Genomic DNA, 18,902 nt, shown 5'->3' with positions numbered 1-18,902 from the left:
AAGATGTGAATATGTACACATATATGTTTATATTAGCATTTAAAAATCTATTTTAGGGGCTGAGGGTGTAGCTTTGTGGTAAAGCAGAGGCTTAGCATGAGTGAGACCTTGGGTTCAATCCCCAGTACCAGAAAGCCCCCAAATTATTGATAGGTGTTATTATGGAAGAAGCTGGGATTATGATGGGAGGATTTCCCTTTCTCTATATTGTTTGTATAGTCTACCCCAATTGTCAACTATCAGGAAAAATAAGATACTTCCATTGAAAATTAAATATAAGGTAAATAGTTGATTTAAAACTTAGAGGGCTGGGGTTGTGGCTCAGTGGTAAAGCACTTGCCTAGCATGTGTGAGGCACTGCTTTCAATTCTCAGCACCACATAAAAATAAATAAAATAAAGGCATTGTGTACTTCTACAACTACAAAAAAAGAATTAAAAAAATAAAATAAAACTTAGAGAACTATAAATGGAATTCTGTGTTCAATTAGATCTTTCAAAATTAAAGTTGTCTCCAGGGATATTAAGTAGCAAGATGGTTCATCTGAGGATAGAAAGATATAAATGAGAGGGACATGGAAGAAGAAGTCAAGGTGGAGGAATGCAGAAGCCACAGTAAAGCCTGTCTGGGGACACCAGGTCCCTACCTCAGGTGAGGGAAGCTGAATGGGTAGCAGCCCATCCAAGGTGGTATTCAGCAGCTGCTCCCCCAGGATCTCAGTCAGATGGCGTACCATGGTCTGCTGCTGCTCCCAAGTGCAGTGATTCTCCAAGGACAAGATGAGTGGATACTCTGATGCCTGGTGGGGGGTGGGAGGGCATGCTACATCCAGAGTTCTAAACATTTGAGTTCCACCCTCTATTTACTTACTCAAATGAGTACCCTGATTGCTAACTCCTCCAACCCTATTCCAGGACTCAATGAGAATTTTCTGGGTCTGGGACTCTGCCACAGGGACGAGATCTACATCTAAAGGTCATTCTTGGGATCCCCAGTCTCATACCTGTGCCAAGTCTGACCCAGGTCCCCCTGAGACCTCTAAGTTTTCAGGCTCAGAGGCAGAGGACCAGGTCTCCAGGTTCCTAGCATTTCCCAACCCCATTTGCTACTGTTTGTTTCTTTATCCAGCCTCTCCCACATGGGTAATAGAATTTGTTAGAAGTAAATAGATACTAACCACTATGACTAGTAGTTATACACATTCAAAACTTATTTATAATAACCCCTTAACATCTGCCCAATACTCTAGAGTTAAAACCGCTCTTACACATATCATGCCCTTTGCAATAACCTTTCCTGCACCCCTCTGCCCTCCCCAGACCCAGAGCCAGTTACTCTTCCCTTCGGCCCTTTTGTCTTAGAGCTGTTCCCAGCCTGAGGCTACTACCTGGAAGGCATACTGTTTAACCGCGGCCACAACATCTTTGAACAGGATGCGAGAAGTCAGGGTATGTCCGTGGTAAACCATGGGTTCCCCATTAGGTCCATCCCATACATCTACCTCCACACAGCGGCACCCCCGTTTCAGAGCCCTGCAAGAACCCCAACCCCAGAGGCAGAAGATGTCAAGTTCTGATCTTCTACCGACAAACCCTCTCCCCACTCTGGAGAGATCAGTGCTCCCCAGCACTTACCCATCCACACTTCTTCAAGCTATGAAATCTAGGATGCGTCTCTGTCCACTGGAGAATGTCTGCGGCTCACACCTCCACCGCACCCCACCCAACTCTCAATTCTCCTAAGCCATCCATCGCACATTGCTTCATGATACTCCTGGTATTCTGGGTACACAGCCCTACCCAACACTTGGGTTAGTCAAGCTCTCAGCATATTTACACTTATTTTCTCTGTGTCTCTCTTTGAGGATTGAACACAGGGCCTCCTCACACATGCTAAGAATGTGTTCTACCACTGAGCTACTACTCCAGCCCCTTATTTCCTCTCTAGACTTCCCAAGGTAGAAACTTGGAAATTACACTCATTTGTGAGTAAAAGTTCCTCTCATTTTCATATCCCTTGAAGCTACTAGTTTAGTTGCTAGCACTACCAAAATATCTTGACTATTCAATCAAATCCATGATTAATCACAATAAAGGCAGCTGCCATTTATTAGCTATTGATGCCTGGATTATCTCATTTAATCTCCATAACAGCCTGAAGAGGATAGGTACTGTTATCTCCCTATTTCACAGATAGGGAACCTAAGGCATAGAAGTACCAAGTGAGGGGGCAAGGATTTGATATCCACTAGTCCAGTCTGACTGCAGAATCCACTTTTTTTTTCTTTTTTTAGTACTGGGGATTGAATCCAGGGGTACTTTATCACTCAGTCCTTTTTATTTTTTATTTTGAGACAGGGTCTCACTAAGTTGCTTAGGGCCTTGCTAAGTTGCTGAAGCTGGCCTTGAACTTGCAAACCTCCTATCTCAGCCTCCCGAGTCACTGGGATTACAAGCGTGTGCCACTGTGCCCGGCTGGACCCCATGATTTTAACTCCTATGCTGTACTGCCTCCTCCTTAACATTTAGCTTATTTGTTCAAAATATTTGTTAAGGTCTCTGAGTTCCAAGAGTTTGACTGCTCAGGAAAGAGAGAGAAATTTACCTATAGGGTTTCATTACCATTCTCCCATCAGTCTTCAATATCTTCTCCAAGAGTCTCAGGCATCCAGGGGCCCTTAGTCCCTATCCCCCCACAATACCTCTTTAATCTCATTATTCACTGACCACCCCGCTCAATTTCCCACAGATGGTCCCTCTCATGAGCTGGACCCTTTCTCTACCACCACTGCACCGTATATATCCCTCGACGCTGCTCTGGCCACAAAGCTGGTCCCCAACTAGGTAGGTGTTGTGAGAGGAGTTAATGAAGTAGTGGCTCAGAGGTTGAGTCATATCCTGGTAGATGGGAAGACAGGCCGGGTTGAAGATGTCTCCATCTTTCGAGCAGAGGTAGCTGAGGAAGCCGTCCAAGCTCAGCACATGCCGCAGTTTGCCTAGGGTGAGGTGGGAAATGCTAGAGTGAGCCGCCCTGCTGGGGCCTCCAGCACACCTTACAGACCAGCCTCCATTCACCCGCCTCCAGCACACCTACAGACCAGCCTCCATTCACCCACTATGGGATCTTGTCTTTCAGATGGTTGCCATTCCCAGGCTCCAGATCCTCAACTTGCCCCACCCCGCATGTGTCATTTCAATCACACCACCCTCAGCGACTGTTAAAGAGGGCCATTATAATTATTCTAGTCTAGCTGGGCATGGTGGTACACACCTGTAATCCCAGAGACTCAGGAGGCTGAAACAGGAGGATCACAAGTTCAAGGCCAGCCTCAGCCTCAGTAAAACAAAAAGAATTGGGGCTGGGGCTGGGGTTGTGGCTCAGGGGTAGAGCACTTGCTTAGCATGTGTGAGGCACTGGGTTTAATCCTCAGCACCACATAAAAATAAATAAATAAAGCTTAAAAAAAAAAAAAAACAGGTTTTTAGTCTGGCTGGTGAGAATATTACTCTTCAAAAAAAAAAAGGACTGGGGATGTAACTCAGTGGCTAAGCAGCCTGGGTTCAATCCCCAGTACCATAAAAAGAAGAAAAAAGATCTTTCTGATCCAGTGCTACCTAATAGAACTTTGACAGTAATGAAAGTGTTCTATTCTGCAGTGTTGAATACCGCAGCCTCTATATACACGTGACTCTGAGCACTTGAAATGTGATTTGTATAACTGAGACACTAAATTTTAAATTTTATTTGATATTAGTTAATTTAAATGTATAGTCACATGGAACTCACAGTTCTCATAATGGACAGCACAGTATCCAGTCCAAAGATTTAAATTTATAGATGGGAAATCAAAGCCTAGTGAGTATCACAAAGAAGCGTGCTAGTGATGTGGCAAAGATTCCTGTGTTTTCTACCTTGGGCTATGCAGAGCTATGTGCCTTAGGACCTGAGGGGTTCTATCTACTGTCAACACTCCCGTGTGGTATTTTGGGGAGCATTTGTCAACATTGCCTTAGACTACCCTCTTGCTGAGGAAAGGGCTCTGTTTCTCCTTCTATAACCCTCATCCATCTCAGCATGGGCTTCATATAATAACAACAGTGACTTGTTAGCTGTTGTTATTGAGCACTTGCTCTATGCCAAGGACATTACATGCAGTATCTCACTTAATGCTCTCACAACACAATGTGGTAGATACAATAAAATCTGCTGTGAAAAGTTAGAAAACTAGTCCCAAGTCACATACTGGTAAGTGGAGGGACTGGGACTTGTATTCAAAAAGCCAGGAGTCAGAGCCATGTCCTGTCCCACTGGGCTGTGCAGTCTCACTGAGGGTAATGCTGCTGCAGAGAGGTGCCCTTGGAAGTTAAACAAGCTGATGCTCAGTTTACTTGCTCCAGGTTTGACAAGGCGTGGAGGCGGTGGAGGATGGCGGGATGTTGGGCAGGAAGTTTCATTTTTGCTAGTGATAACTCAGTTGCTCAAGTAGAGTCGATAGTTACTAGACACTTTGCCTGTGCATCATTTTGTTTGATCAATTATTTTATAAATGAGGAAATTGAGTCTCAGGTTAAGTGACTTGCCCAAGTTTATTCAGTTAATTAGAAGCAAAGTAGGGACTTGAGCACAGTTATTTTGACTGATAATATACTCAGCAACCAGAATATAGTATCTGATTTTCAACTGCAGGAGAAGGGACTACAGAGTTATGGGGAAATACAATAAATATTTTCTTAGTCTATTTTATGCTGCTAATACAGAATACCACAGACTGGATAACTAATTTATAAAGTACAGAGATTTATTTCTTACAATTCTGGAAGAACTGAGAAGCCCAAGGTTGAGGGGCCTGCATCTGGGGTGAGGATCTTCTTGCTGTCATCCATGGCAGAAGGTGGAAGAACAAGAGAACACATGGGATAGCAAGAGTTGGGAAGGGGGCTGAACTCATAAAATTGTAAATTTTTTTTGTTTTTGGTCCTGGGTATTGAATCCAGGGCCACTTAACCACTGAGCCAAATCCTTAGCCCTTTTTATTTTTTATTTTGAGACAGGGTCTCACTAAGTTGCTGAGGCTGACCTTGACCTCTCTATCCTCCTGTCTCAGCCTCCCAAATTGCTGGGATTATAGCCATACACCCACCAACAACATGAATTAGTTTTATATATATATAATATATAATATATATTTTAGTTTTATATATATAATATATGTATATTTTTATATATATTTATTTATATATATATATATATATTTTTTTTTTTTTTTTTTTTTTTTAGGGATTGAACCCAGGGGTACTCGACCACTGAGTTACATCCCCAGTCCTTTTTATTTTACTTTTTATTTTGAAATAGGTTCTGTTAAGTTGCCAAGGCTTATCGTTCTTCTGCCTCAGTCTCTCTCTTTTTTTTTTTTTTTGCAGTACTGGGGATCGAACTCAGGGCCTTGCACTTGTGAGGCGAGCACTCTACCAGCTGAGCTATCTCCCCAGACCATGCCTCAGTCTCTTGAGTAACTGGGATTACAAGGTGCAAGTGACACCATGTCTGGGTATGATTCGATCAATTCTTAAAGGTCCCACCTCTCAACACTGTTGTGTTGGAGTTTAAGTTCCCAACACGTGTACTTTGGGGGACACATTCAAACCATAAGTAATTGAAGTGTACTAGATCCTGCACTGGGAACAGAATATCCTATTTCTTAATCCTTTGATGTTCTTCTTAAATTTTGTTCTGTGAAATTAGTTGCTTTACAGCTCCAATTCTTCTCCAAACTACTGTACAAATCTGTAATCACTGATATTTCAACGCTGTTTGACTCTAAGTTCCATGAGGACAGCGTTCTTGTCTCATCTAAGTGCTACTTATCTCAGATGCTCAGTGTAGGTTCTGATACATTACAGGTACTTGGCAAGTATTATCTGAAGTGGTGAATGAATGATTAAAGAAGGTGGAGTTGAGACTCAGAAAATCTGGATCACTTTGGCTCTCAGTCAACTTATCATCCTTATTTTGTAAAGAAGTATAAGTTAAGAATTGACCTGGGTTTGAATTTCAATTCCTTTCTCATTACCTGTTGGTTTGGAGCCAGTCATTTAATACCGCCCCTCTCTACATATAATATATATATATGTGTATATATATATATACACATATATATATGTAGAGAGAGAGAGAAATGTGTATATATAATATAATATATATAATAATAATAAAATATTATATATATATGTAGAGAGAGAAATGTGTATATATATATACACGCACACACACATACACATATATGTGTATCTATCTCTATATATATATAGATACACACACACACATATGGACATGGACACATAACCAAGCACTTTTCCATTAAACTACAACACCAGCCAAGTCATTTAGTCTTTATAAACCTCAATTTTCCTTTTTTATACAACTGACTTAATAATAGAACACATTTTAATAGGTCATTGTTAGGACTGGAAGAAAAAAAGGCATATAGGGATATTAGCACATTATGGGATACTTGGCAAAGCCCCAGTACAGAGTATTGCTGTTGATTTACAAGGTTCTAGTGAGGACTAAATTAAGTGAATGGGAAAGTGCCTTGTAAATAATTTACTGTCAATGTAAAATTTTTCACTCTGAAGGGAATGAAGGAATAGAAACTAGTCTACGGGCAAAGTGGAAGGAAGTTTGAGGATTAAGAAGGCATATTTTAGCTGCACTTGTTAAATGCTAAGTTTTTGGCCTCTTTATCATCCCCATAGCCCAGAGTTGTCTAGATTTCCTATAGAGGGACTTAGAGATTCAAGAACACTTGGGGAATTTAAAGAAATTCAAGAAAAGGGCAAAAAGTCAGCATTTAAAGGGACAACAGACAGGAACCATGAAGGGAAACCAGAGGAAAAAGAATCGTTTGCATAGAGAAGAGGCCAAAGCAAGCCACTATGGGTTTTCTGTTTCCACTGAGGACAAAGTTGATATCAGGAAGGACTCTGAAAATAAAGAATATGAAACATGAGCATAGGGAAATGAAATTTTCCTGAGAGAAGACATCTGTCTTATCCAGGCAGGGAATGACTGTTCTCCTCCAGGAGGAGGAGTTAAATGAGATGATAGGTTAGGGATGAACTCATTCTCTTCTAAGTTAGTCAGAAGACTGTCTCTGGATCTTTATAATCATGGCCTGTCCTCCTCCCCCCATGACTGGTACTCTACACCTGGTTTCCCTTACCACTGTCTGAAGGCTCATAGCGGTCAATCAGTTCCAGAGCAAGGTCAGAAGCTCTCTCTTTTTCTTTCTGCTCCTCTCGAAGGAAATCCACAAATTCCAGCAGGGTCAGCTTCTGCCCATCATCCGAAAAGTTTTCAAACATTTCATGCACCTCAGTACGTTTAGTCAATGCCTGATAGAAATGTACAAATTCTTCTCCTTCTAGAGTCCCAGACCTGGACATGTCTGCTGCCTGCAAGAGGTTTAGGGGAGAATAAACAGACACTTCAGAAGGAAAATTTATGACCTTCACTTGTTCTATAAGCGCATCTCATTGACAGACATATTCAAAGATGCTTCCATAAAACACAGAACCCCTGACACCTTATGTTCATAGATGTCACTTCAGTAAGAAAGAAGCAAACTTTTAGCTATATCATTTGCTAGTAGAGAAAATTTTCAACCAGAAAGAGTTCTTCCTCCCAAAGGTACCTAAAAGGTCAGAAGACACCTCCTTCTATTACCCTCCAGCTGGGGTTTGTTCTAGGCACCTGTGAAATTCCGACCATGAGTGCAAAGGTCCTTGAGGTCCAACATAATCACATTGTTATTTACCTTCCACGGGATTATAACTCATCTTTCCGACAAGACTAACTGGCAAGAATCATTCCCTACACTTTCCACTGAGCCTGTCATGGTGCTAGAGCACACAGTAGGGATTCAACAAATGAATGTTGCTGATTGGAGTCAGAGGCCTTCTGGGCAAGTGAAAATGTGACCTGGTTGGCTCCTGCAAATTCTTCCTCAGCAGACTCACCTGAAAAAGACCGAAGGCATATTCTTGGTCCATTTCCACATTCATCAGATGTAACAACCGCCGAACTTCTTCAAAAGTCATCCGACCATCTTGGTTTTTGTCTCCACGCTGGAACAAATCACTCAGCCATCCAGGTCTGAGTCAAGGAAAAAGCACTGTACATATGTGACCAGAAGTGTATGCATGTTTATCTAGTGACATCCCTCCCCTGTCTTTGTTGCCAGACTCTCTCCCATGCCAATTCATTCTCCACACAACTTTAGAATAATCTCTCTAGACCACCAATCCATCCTGTCACTGCATGTGACTCAGGTGCCTGCAGGGACCTCCCTGTTGCCTGAAGAAAGAAACTCAAATTCCTTAACATAGAAATTAAGATTTCCTCCACCCCTTGGATCTGACACAACCCAGCCTGTTAAATATATCTCTGTCCTCCTTGTACTTTAGCTAGACTCAGCAACTCCCTGCTCTCTATTCTCTCTCCTGATCCTCAATTTCCTGTCTTTGAACCTTTTCTCATGCTGTTCCCTCAGGCAGAAGTACCTTTCCTTCTTCCACTTATCGGGTTCCAATTCTTTCTTTCTTTCTTTCTTTTTTTTTTTTTTTTTTTTGTTTGTCCAATTCTCTCATTTTTAAGATCCAGCTCACAAGTATTTCTTCCCTGAAGCTTTTTCAGTACACTCTCAGGTAGAATGAAATATCCTTCCTTTGAATACATACAAATACTCTAAGAACCACAATTCTTTGGAACTTAGATTATTTACACAATTCCATCCTCTTCACTAACTGAAGTAATATCTGACTCATTAATATTTGGAACCATAGAACTTGGTATAGTGCCTGAAACATTCTGCCTAATAGATGTTGAATGAATGAATAAGTGAACTGGCATACAATTCAGGAATCTTGAAGTGAGTTGGTATCACTGAGCCCTCTAAGAAACAGCTTCCCACCCCCATGGTAGTAAATTCTGGGATCTTCTGTTCAGCTCTTAAGAGTAGCACCTTGTTTGCAACTCTGTCTCTCACTGTCCCTTCCTCCACATCATGCCAAAATCTCTGCCATCCCTAGCATTCATTTCTCCTTCAGAATCCTCAGTTACACTTGACCTAAGCTGTCTCTGCCCATACAATCTGGACCCTTCGGCCTCCCTATCCCTCACCCCTTTCCACCTTCCCTAGTCCTACAGTATCTGTCTAGCTCCTTCAGTGATTCCCTGTCCCCACCCTGACTCCAACTTGTTGATACTGGTCCAGCCGCTCCTTGTGGTCCATACTGGTGACAAGGTCCACCAAAAGCTGGAGTCCTCGCATCCAGTTTTGGGCCTCCTCAATACTGTTGGCTACCAGATCCAGGTTGGGACGGCGGCCATGGAAGACAATGGTGAAGCCTTGCTCCAGGGGGAACTCCTCTGCCAGGCTGCGCAGCAACTCAGAATCGTGACCTTTACGCACCGTCTCCACATCAGAGATTGAGACTGCCAAAGAAGCAGGGGGGAACACTGAGAAAGGGGTCCAACAAATTGTAGGGGCTAAGGGGCAAGGATCAGTGCCCTTTCTCCATGAAAACTCAGAGAGGAGGAACTCCAGCCTCTGCAGACTTAGTCCCCAAAGGCGTTAGTACAGAGAGACATACTATTATTCAGGAGCCCACGTGAATCACTGCAGTTTGTTTCTGTAGGAAGCTGGGCAAGGGGCCTGTGCTATAGGCAGCAAGACTGATTTCCAGTCACCAAGTTGGCAGAGTAACAGACCAAAACAACTTAACTCTTCAGTGTCCTCATCTTAAATAATGAATGATCCTTTCCACAGTCAGTCTAAACAGTGATCATAGGAATGGCAGGAATGACAAATAAAAACACACTGAAATGTAGAAGCAGTTACAACAAAGCAGTTTATACTCCAATTCAGGTTTAAGGGTTTCCTCTTTCCAGATGTCTGGAGAGAGTCAGAAAAATTCTTCCATCCCTTTACCTAGGTAGGGGTGGTATGGACTGTGAATTTTGATGTCTCTAAAGCAGACTCTCTTAAATATATCCTATGATCAAATTTTTAGTGGTATGGCAGGCACAGTGGCACATGCCTATAATCCCAGTGGCTTTGGAGGTGGAGGCAGGAGGATCACAGGTTCAAAACCAGCCTCAGCAACTTAGTGAGGCTGTAGGTAACCGAGTGAGATCCTGTTTCAAAATAAAAAATAAAAAGGGCTGGGATGTGGCTTGGTGGTTAAGTGCCTTTGGGCTCAATCCCTGGTACCAAAAAAAAAGTGAGTTTTTTAATAGAGATATCACAAAGAGCTTGACCAATAGGATGTGCTATGTTATTTTTTCTTCAGTACTGGGTATTAATGCCAGGGGTGCTCTACCACTGAGCTATACCCCCACACTTTCTACTTTTTATTTTGAGACAGTCTCACTAAGTTGCTCAGACTGACCTTGAAATTGTAATCCTCCTGAATCAGCCTCCTGAGTAGGTAGGATTATAGGTGTGCCCCACCACACCCAGCTATGATATGTTTTCATGTTTAAAAAAGGTCATAATAGCTAACATTTATTAAATGCATCCTGATTTCAGATCCTGTGCTAGGTGCTTTACATATTAGCTCACTGAGTCTCTGTAACCTAGTAGACACGTATGGTTTGTTTTTTAGGGGGCTGGGGTACTGGGGATTGAACCCAGGGGCATTTAACCAATGAGTCACATCCTCAGCCCCTTTTTGTATTTTATTTAGAGACAGGGTCTCACTGAGTAGCTTAGGGTCTTGCTAAGTTGCTGAGGCTGGCTTTGAACTAATGATCCTCCTGTCTCAACCTCTGAAACTTCTGGAATTATAGGTGTGTGCCACTATGCCTGGTGGCAGGTATTGTTTAATGCCCATTTTACAGATGAGAAACAGAAACTTAGTTTAATTAAGTAAGTTGTCCAAAGCCAATCTTCTAGAAAGTAGCAGAGCCAGGACTTTAATCCAGGCAGACTGATGCCTAAAATTATAGTCTTATAATAACAATTAAAAAAAAGATATAGCCTATGACTTAATTAACCTTGCTTTGTGTGTCAAGACTCTTCAATCCTCCATAACAGCCTTACATGAGCAAATACTGTTTATGATCTCCTTGCACAGGCTCAGATAGAGACACAGTGGGACAGCACAAGGACATACTATTCTAAGACCCTGGTACCTCCCCTGCCTTCAGGTTGCCAGGTTCCTCAGGGATCTTCCACCCACATGCCCACCCGAAGCTATATGGTCACTCACAGGTGGGCTTTTCACTGCCCCCAGCCTGACGTGCATGCCAGACTGTCATGCCATCATTCTGAAGTCTGAAGTATCTTAACTTCTTCCAGTTTTTCGATCTCACTTTGCGCATCAGCATGCCTTCTTGCATTAGCAGCAGGTCCTGATCGGTGGTCAGACCTGGGCCAGGAAAAGCAGGGCCAGGTAGCCAGTGGGGAGGGGAGAGGGCCCAGAAGGAGCTCTAGTACAGGGGTTCAGTCTCCTTTTGTTCCCTGGGCTGTTCCCTAAGCCCTCTTCCCTTGCAGGGGTACTCACGATCTTGTATCAGGGACGCCATCACTCGCTGGTCCACCAGTTGGCACCAGAGTCACCTAAAGGGAGCAAGAGAAGGAAACTGCTGTTGCTTTAGTGCCCACAATATATGGGTCAGGTACTTAATCTGCATAGTCAGCTATATTTTACTTCTTTTTTGTTGGGGGGGTTACTGGGAATTGAACTCAGGGGCACTCAACCACTGAGCCACATTCTCAGCCCTATTTTGTATTTTATTTAGGAACAGGTTCTCACAGAGTTGCTTAGCACCTCACCATTGCTGAGGTTGGCTCTGAACTCACGATCCTCCTGTCTCAGCCTCCCGAGCCACTGGGACTACAGGTGTGTGCCATAGTGCCTGGCTATATTTTACTTCTAATTTGAGGCTTAGGTAGGCTAAGAAGCCTGCCTCAAATTGCATAAAGATCAGAATTTAAACTCAGATATGTCTGGTCCCAGAGCCTCTGCTCTTTCTCATGGAGGCCCAGGAAAAGCTGAACTAGGGCATTTGTCAAACACCCTCTTCCTAGCCAACACCCTATAACCCACTAGGTAGCTTTGCTCCACACTTACTCGCTCCCCTCATCCTCATTATTAGGGATCACCATCTTGCTAGTTGGCCCCTTCCAGAACCTGGATTCTCCCCATACCCTAGCTGTCTCCTCTCTAAGTAGAATCATTCCAGCTTCCTCTTCTGTACCCTGTCCAGCTCCTGAAGAGCTAAGACAGTGCTTCTTGAATCTCTGCTATAACACTTAGTTGTATTCTTCTGCCTTCACATGGAAAGGCATGTTTTATATTCTTTGTCATAGCAGTTATTCTCACAGTTTTTAGTGGACTGATTAAGTTATACAAGTCTTAGAATTACATTTTCAAGTTTTCTCTACTTACTAAAAAAGGGCACATCCTTTAAAATGCATGCTGCCCAATTTATATGCTGGCTAAACTGTCCAAGTTGTTAACAACAAACTTTCCTTAAAAAGAACTAGAAGTTGAGGCTGGGGTTGAGGCTCAGTAGTAGAGCACTTGCCTAGCATGTGTGAGGCCCTGGGTTCAATTCTCAGGACTGCATATAAATAAATGAATAAAATAAAGGACCATCAACATCTAAAAATGTTTTAAAAAGAGAACTAGAAGCACTGGGAGCAGTAGCACACTTGCAATCCCAACTACTCAGGAGGCTGAGGCAGGAGGACTACAGGCTTGAGGCCAGCCTGAGCAATTTAGCAAGATCCTGTATCAAAGCACAATTTTTAAAAAGGGCTGGGGATGTAGCTCAGTGGTTGAGTGCTTGCCTAGCATGCACAAGGCCCTGGGTTCACTCCCTAGTACCACACACATGCGCGCGCACACACACACACACACACACACACACACACAAACTAGAAAATTTAATTTGTGGCTATTTCAATTCTAGTTCTACCCCACAGACATATTCAATTCTTGACCAGATTGTGTGCTGCAACTGACAAAACTCATGAAATGTAAAGCTATCTATATATATTATTAATGAACAAAGAACCTACTCTTGAATAGAAGTACTTTATGTATCTTAATTAAAACATTTAAAATTTTGCCAGATGCAGTACTGCATGTCTGTAATCCCAGAGATTCAGGTGGCTGAGGCAGGAGAATCGTAAATTCAAGGCCTTAGCAACTTAGCGAGGCCCTGAACCACTTAGCAAGATGCTGTCTTAAAAAAAAAAAAAAAAAAATGAGGATGTGACTTAGTGGTAAAGCACCCCTGGGTTCAATCCCCAGTACCAAAACAAAAAATTTTAAAAATTAAATTTTGACAATGATGAATATCTAAAACAACCTTACTCAGGAGACTGAGACAAGGGGATCAAAAATTCAAATTGCCTCAGCAACTTAGTGAGACCCTATCTCAAATTTAAAAAAAAAAGGACTGGGGCAAATACTGTTACACTCCCATAGTGGCACATGCCTGTACTTACAAAACAAGTAATGGTCCAGAAATGTGATGTGACTTGTCTGAGGTCACACAACCTATCAGAGTTCTATCTCTCTTTGATGAGAAGAGTCTATAAAGTGATTACGTCTTCAAGGAGAATGTGGGGATCACGGAAAATGCCCTGACTGAAGACCCTAAGAAAGCCTTTCTACAGGGGTAGCAGATTGAGGAGGGAAGGTTGGGAAGCAATCTCTTGGGAGAGAAACAGCCTGGTGACAGTTGTAGGAATAAAATATTTTTCCAGCTGAGGCTAAGTATGCCTCTGAAAGGAGGAAGGGATTCCCATGCTTCCTGAGGGACGGAAAAACATCTCTGTATCCCTGTGGGAAGCACAGTGTAAAATAATCTGAAACTTACAGAAGTTATATGAACATTGAAGTGGAAAGTGGCAGGTCTCTCAAAGTTCTTAGATCCTCAACCGTAAGGGTCAAGGTTGATGTATAATCTCCAGTGGTATCATCCTGCTTCTCTCTGAACTTCAGCTCCCGGTTCTGAGGCACAGGGACCCTGGGGTGGAGCTAGGGCCTGGGAGAAGACAGAACTACCTCCCTTTATGCCTATGTTCAGGAACTTCAATAATGTCCTGAAACACAGGGAACCTGAGAACACAGCTCCAGAGCTTAGACACCCTTATTTGACAGACTACTTCCTCTCGAACAAGTCTTAAACTATTTCCCTCCCTTGTCAAACCCTAGGGCTTGCCATCCCCCAACCCCTCTAACTGTGCTCCCATTCCTGGATTATTATTTTAAGCCTGTATCCTGGTGACATATGGCTATAAGAGCACCAGTTTTAATTCAGGGAGCCACAGGATGTCAGAACTGGACTTCATTTTATACAGAGGTGGATTGGGTACTAGAAAGATTGGTGGACTTGTTGGAGTCACTTAGTGAGTGGCAAAACTAGGACTAGAAATGAAGTCTCCATATAGTCAACCAGAGAGTTTGCTGGGACTCTGCCCTGCTCCAGAAAGCAGGTTAAAGCAAGGCGAGGGATCAGTGAGAGACACTGATGTTTCGTTTCTCCTCTGTACCACTCCTGTTCACCACGAATCCCACCAAACAGCTTTTCCTTTCTTTCATTTCCCCATGCCATGCCTGACCTCATCCTTTCCCTTTCTTCCCAGCTCACTCTTCGCTCTTCTGGTCCTTTCTGCTTTCCTCTATGTGCATTTGGGTCAGTCTCTTTTTGCTCTCCTCTTCTCACCTCTTCTCTCCATCACCTCTTCCTGCCACTTCCCTCCTCTGTCTCCACTAATTGCCAATAGCTCTGATTCTCATCTCCTTTGAGGATTTTGAGACTAAGGCCCAGGACTTTGGACACTCAGTAGCATATCCCTCTGTTCAGCCTCACTTTCCCTGTATCCTAGGAGATTGACTAAACAAAGTGCCCAGAGAATGTGAATTAGAACCTAAGTGTTCTAGGTCTTGGTGTTTCTTCTGGTGCCTGAAAGGAAGGACGGTTACAGCTGATGCAGGTGCAGTGGGAAGAAAAGGAACCAAGGGTTTGGGAGTGGGGGGCACTGTTCAGGGCACAGAGGCTGAAAACTGAGAGTAAGACAGATTGGGTTTTCAATATTAACTCCTAGACATATATATGGATACAGATAGTTGCCTCTATACTACAGGTGTGACAAAAGACATGTAAAATGAGATGGGAAGTAGCCCTGGACTGCAGAGCAAGATGTAGTTCTCAATTCTCAAGTGTCTTCATGTCACCTAAAGATGGACTTTGGCAATGTCGCCATTGGTGCCAATGACATTATAGTAGGATTCAGGGTGTCTCAATTCTCTGAGGGACAGGAAGGAAGATAATAATTTTGACTACTCCCTTGCTTCTGAGAAGATTATGTCTAGCCTTATGTCATGGATTATGTCTAGGATTAGGTCATGTAAAAAGGATAGAATGGCTCTAGTCACAGGTCACAGCCTCATAATGTTGGTACTTCAAGGCTCTTTCATAGCACATATAAGTTCCAGGGCTAAATCAATATCCCCTGGAAAGAGTCTTAAAATAGGGATTCCTTAGCTTCACCCCAAAATCTATCAGATCAAAGTTTCCAAGGATGGGCTCAGTAATATTTATTTTAAACAAGCATATCTGGTACAATGGCAAGTCTGGGGAACCCTAAACTCTCTCCTAATACAGATCAAAAAGTTATGGTTTAAAGTCCCAGGGCACAGCCCTCTGGTGTACCAAGAAACTGTCCTGGCTACCTAGGCAGGTGAAGAACAAGGCACAGAACTAAAACCTGGCTCTTTCCAAGGAAGTCTCATAACTCCTTGTTACTAGGAGTTTTTCTGCCTCCCCCTGGGTCTTGGCCAACCCTCCTTTGGAAGCCCTCAATGATCCATTAATGAATCTATACTAAACTTGTCTACTCCAGTTCTTTCCCTTCTCTTACTGGGGTGGACTCACCTCTGAGAAGTGGCTAGAGTCAGCACTCCTGGCCCTGGATAGCTAAGAGGTTCTTCTTAAAAGGAGTGATTGACACAGGAAGAGTCAAAGAGAACACACTGGAGAGAACCAGGAGGAGGCAGCGCTGTGAGCCGTTGAGGTGGGGAAAGTCAGGGCAGGTAAGCATCAGGAGGGCAGATTTAGGCACTCAGGCAGAGCAGAGCAAGGGCAAAGGCTGACCAGCGCCTCCCGGCCCTTACCGTGGGCAGGAGAGCAGTCCCGTGTCTGTGAGCTGTGCCCTCCTGAGCTCTGCGTTGCTCTCCACCGCGGGGTTAGAGATCCCAGCCTGGCTCCTTTTCTCCTCTGCGCTCGCCTGCTTCCTCCCCTCCTCTACTGCAGTCTGCTTCTGTGACTGGCAGCGTTACAGTTCCAGGGAAAAGTAGGGTGGTGAGAGGTGGGAGCACTTTTCTCAGTCCAGCCCATTCAACTCTTAAAGGCCCAGGACACCAGTCAATGCGAGGGAGTACTGGGGGTGGGGGTGAGAGAAAAGGATTAAGGGATGGATTGACAACCATCTCCAGAGAGGAGAAGCCTGGTTGTCTTTTATCTTGATCCCCCGCCCCCACCCTGACCCCAATCCCACAGTAGCTCTCAAAGTGAAACCCAAGGAGCGTCTGAATTGTAGTGCTCCGTGAATCACGGCTTTTCATTCTGACCATTCTCTGCACGTAACACAGCTGTCTTTGCCCTCATTTCATCTGGCTGCTTTCCACAGTGTCTTTCTACCCGCCTGCTCCTAAGTCTCTGTGTCCTGCCTTGCAGGGCATTAGGTCTAGCTCTGTGGCACAGGAAAAGGGATAAAATAAGGTGGGAAAGGAGGATGAGGAGGAGAAAGGAAGGAAAGGAATGATCGTGGAGTGTAGAGGGACAGGTAGCATCTATGTATATTTAGGGTCCTCAAAGGAGTTCCTTCAAAGGAATGCACATATGAATATGTGAAATAATTCTCCTTTTTTTGGTACCAGGGATTGAAACCAGGTGTGCTTAACCACTGTGCCACATCCCCATCCCTTTTTCCTATTTTATTTAGAGACAGGGTCTCCGTTAAGTTGCACAGGGCTGACTTTGAACTCGTGATCCTCTTGCCTCAGACTCCTGAGCCTGGCACACCTTTCTTTACAATTTTTCATTAATTCTACAAACATCAGGACATATGTGTATGTTGACAAAGGTGTGGGTAGAGATGAAGCTAGCTCATGATGTGTAAGAACCCAGAGCAGGGGGGAAGACTGGAAAGATACTAGGAAAGAAAGGTGAGGAGCACCTTAACAGAGTGACTAAATAGGCAGTTGAAACAAAAACTGAGAATGAGAAAGGGGTTAGGCTGGGGTTGTGGCTTAGTGGTAGAGCTCTTGCCTAGCACAAGTGAGGCACTGGGTTTGATCCTCAGCACCACATAAAAATAAATAAAGGTATTGTGTCCATCTACAACTAAGTATATATATAAATGAGAAAGGGGCCAGATTAGGAGAGGAACAGGGAATTGTAAAGGGCTTCATGATCATTACCCTATACTACACAATGAGAAACTGAAGTCCATGCAAGTTTATACAATGACCTAGACTACTGTGTTGGCAATGGAGACAACCAGCCCCATAATGAATCCCAAGAACTGTGAGCTAAGATCTGCTTTTGCTCTGCCTTTGGAAGACAGTTAGGATATGGTTCTTTCTGGACCAGTGGATGGTGGGTGGTAAGGCAGTTAAGGGCATATAGGACAGAGCTCTGTACTTGAATGTCTATGGGATCCTTTTTCAGTGAGGTGTATTTTAGTCATAGCCACAGAGGGAACCAGCTGTGTGAAACAGTGAGATTTAAGTGTGCTGAGATCTAGTGTCTCTTGTGGTTCCCTCAAACATCCTTCAACTGCCTAATATTCTATCAGTAGTGGTTATTTATAGCTAAACTTTTAGCACCATTAAAATAAAATCCTCTTAAGTAATGGCCATAAAATAGAGAGGAAGAAAGAGTTGTGATGGGATGGGGCACATAGCTGGCTTTTGAAATAGCTGGCTAAGTTCTACTTCAAGTCCTGAGTGCTACCAGGGGACTTTATAATAACTACTAAGCTGCACATTTTCTTTATGTAGTTTTCTATATCTGTGTTATATTTTGCAATAAAAGGGTTTCAAGCTTTGCAATTTTAATTTTTGAAGTTCTCATGATTTTAAATAATTTATACTTAGGTTGACTTGATCATGCTCTTGATCATGATAGGGGAAGAGGAGAAGAAAGGAAGGGGAGGCATTAAAAGGGAGACCATACTTAGGGAAGAAGGGTGTCAAAATGTAAGCTGTGCTGAATTCAGATTTGATTTAATGGAGACCCTGTCTTACATGTGTGTCTTGCTCTCTCGTTCCTACTTGTTTGACAGCATCATCTCCTTTTTCTGAGCACCTTCATATCTCCCCTCTTTTATATCACTCCTCTTTTAACCCCACGATTATATTAATTAGTGTCTTTCTGAGTCATCAGCTCAATGCTGCTCAACTTCCTTTCCTTCTAGGTGATCTGTGAAGGATGCTATCACTCATCCTGGATTTTCTGGGAGAGCATAGATTCCAAATATTAAATTTCTACATCCTCATTAACACACCAGTACTTCACAGTCCATGCTTTCTGATTTTTGGACTTTCACAAGGTTAGAATGGCTCCCAAGACTACTTAGAAGGCATGCCCTTAGAAGGTAGGCATGATTCTCATTAAATCCAGAGAGGGAACAGATGGCCGCAGGCATAGGAACGGTCCATCTGGTTTGGTAATTCCTATTTCTGCAAAGATCCTGGCCCTTCCCCCCACTGTTGTCTATTATTAACAGATCTCGAAACCTGAGCAGGGCAGCAGTAGCAGAGGACTTTCTGGGAACAACGCCCAGGAAAGGCCTAGAAGGCCTAAACTGAAATGAA

At 43.3% G+C, this 18,902-nt stretch overlaps 2 protein-coding genes across 12 annotated transcripts in view; both read right to left on the bottom strand.

Moving 5' to 3' along the window:
• Positions 1-18,902, bottom strand: part of PLCD4 (phospholipase C delta 4) — a 44,959-nt gene that overhangs the window by 19,834 nt on the left and 6,223 nt on the right. For 6 of the 8 annotated variants that reach the window (XR_013763029.1, XM_079135194.1, XM_079135195.1 and 3 more), the window contains exons 2-9: positions 11,568-11,623; positions 11,274-11,432; positions 9,267-9,495; positions 8,019-8,148; positions 7,223-7,454; positions 2,794-2,995; positions 1,388-1,532; positions 647-799 (exon numbers count right to left, since the gene is read on the bottom strand). Coding sequence is in view for 7 of the 8 variants with exons in the window: in XM_079135194.1 (XP_078991320.1) it covers positions 647-799; positions 1,388-1,532; positions 2,794-2,995; positions 7,223-7,454; positions 8,019-8,148; positions 9,267-9,495; positions 11,274-11,432; positions 11,568-11,589 (1,272 nt within the window). In the remaining variant the exon portion in view is untranslated. Of the gene's footprint in view, positions 1-646; positions 800-1,387; positions 1,533-2,793; positions 2,996-7,222; positions 7,455-8,018; positions 8,149-9,266; positions 9,496-11,273; positions 11,433-11,567; positions 11,624-15,957; positions 16,038-16,196; positions 16,280-18,902 lie in introns of those variants that run through there. The other 2 variants (XM_079135193.1, XM_079135192.1) reach the window with 2 other exon arrangements.
• The window catches only part of CNOT9 (CCR4-NOT transcription complex subunit 9), a 42,392-nt gene continuing 34,861 nt past the window's right edge, over positions 11,372-18,902 (bottom strand). Inside the window, exons 9-10 of one of the 4 annotated variants that reach the window (XM_079135203.1) lie at positions 11,568-11,623; positions 11,372-11,432 (exon numbers count right to left, since the gene is read on the bottom strand). In XM_079135203.1, coding sequence (XP_078991329.1) covers positions 11,589-11,623 — 35 coding nt within the window. In that variant the 3' untranslated portion in view covers positions 11,372-11,432; positions 11,568-11,588. Of the gene's footprint in view, positions 11,433-11,565; positions 11,624-16,234; positions 16,426-18,902 lie in introns of those variants that run through there. The other 3 variants (XM_079135202.1, XM_079135205.1, XM_079135204.1) reach the window with 3 other exon arrangements.

The sequence above is a fragment of the Sciurus vulgaris genome (genome assembly GCF_902686455.1).
Source record: "Sciurus vulgaris genome assembly, chromosome: 3".
In the NCBI taxonomy this organism is placed as follows: Eukaryota; Metazoa; Chordata; class Mammalia; order Rodentia; family Sciuridae; genus Sciurus; species Sciurus vulgaris.
This window is presented reverse-complemented; position numbering and strand designations above follow the sequence as displayed.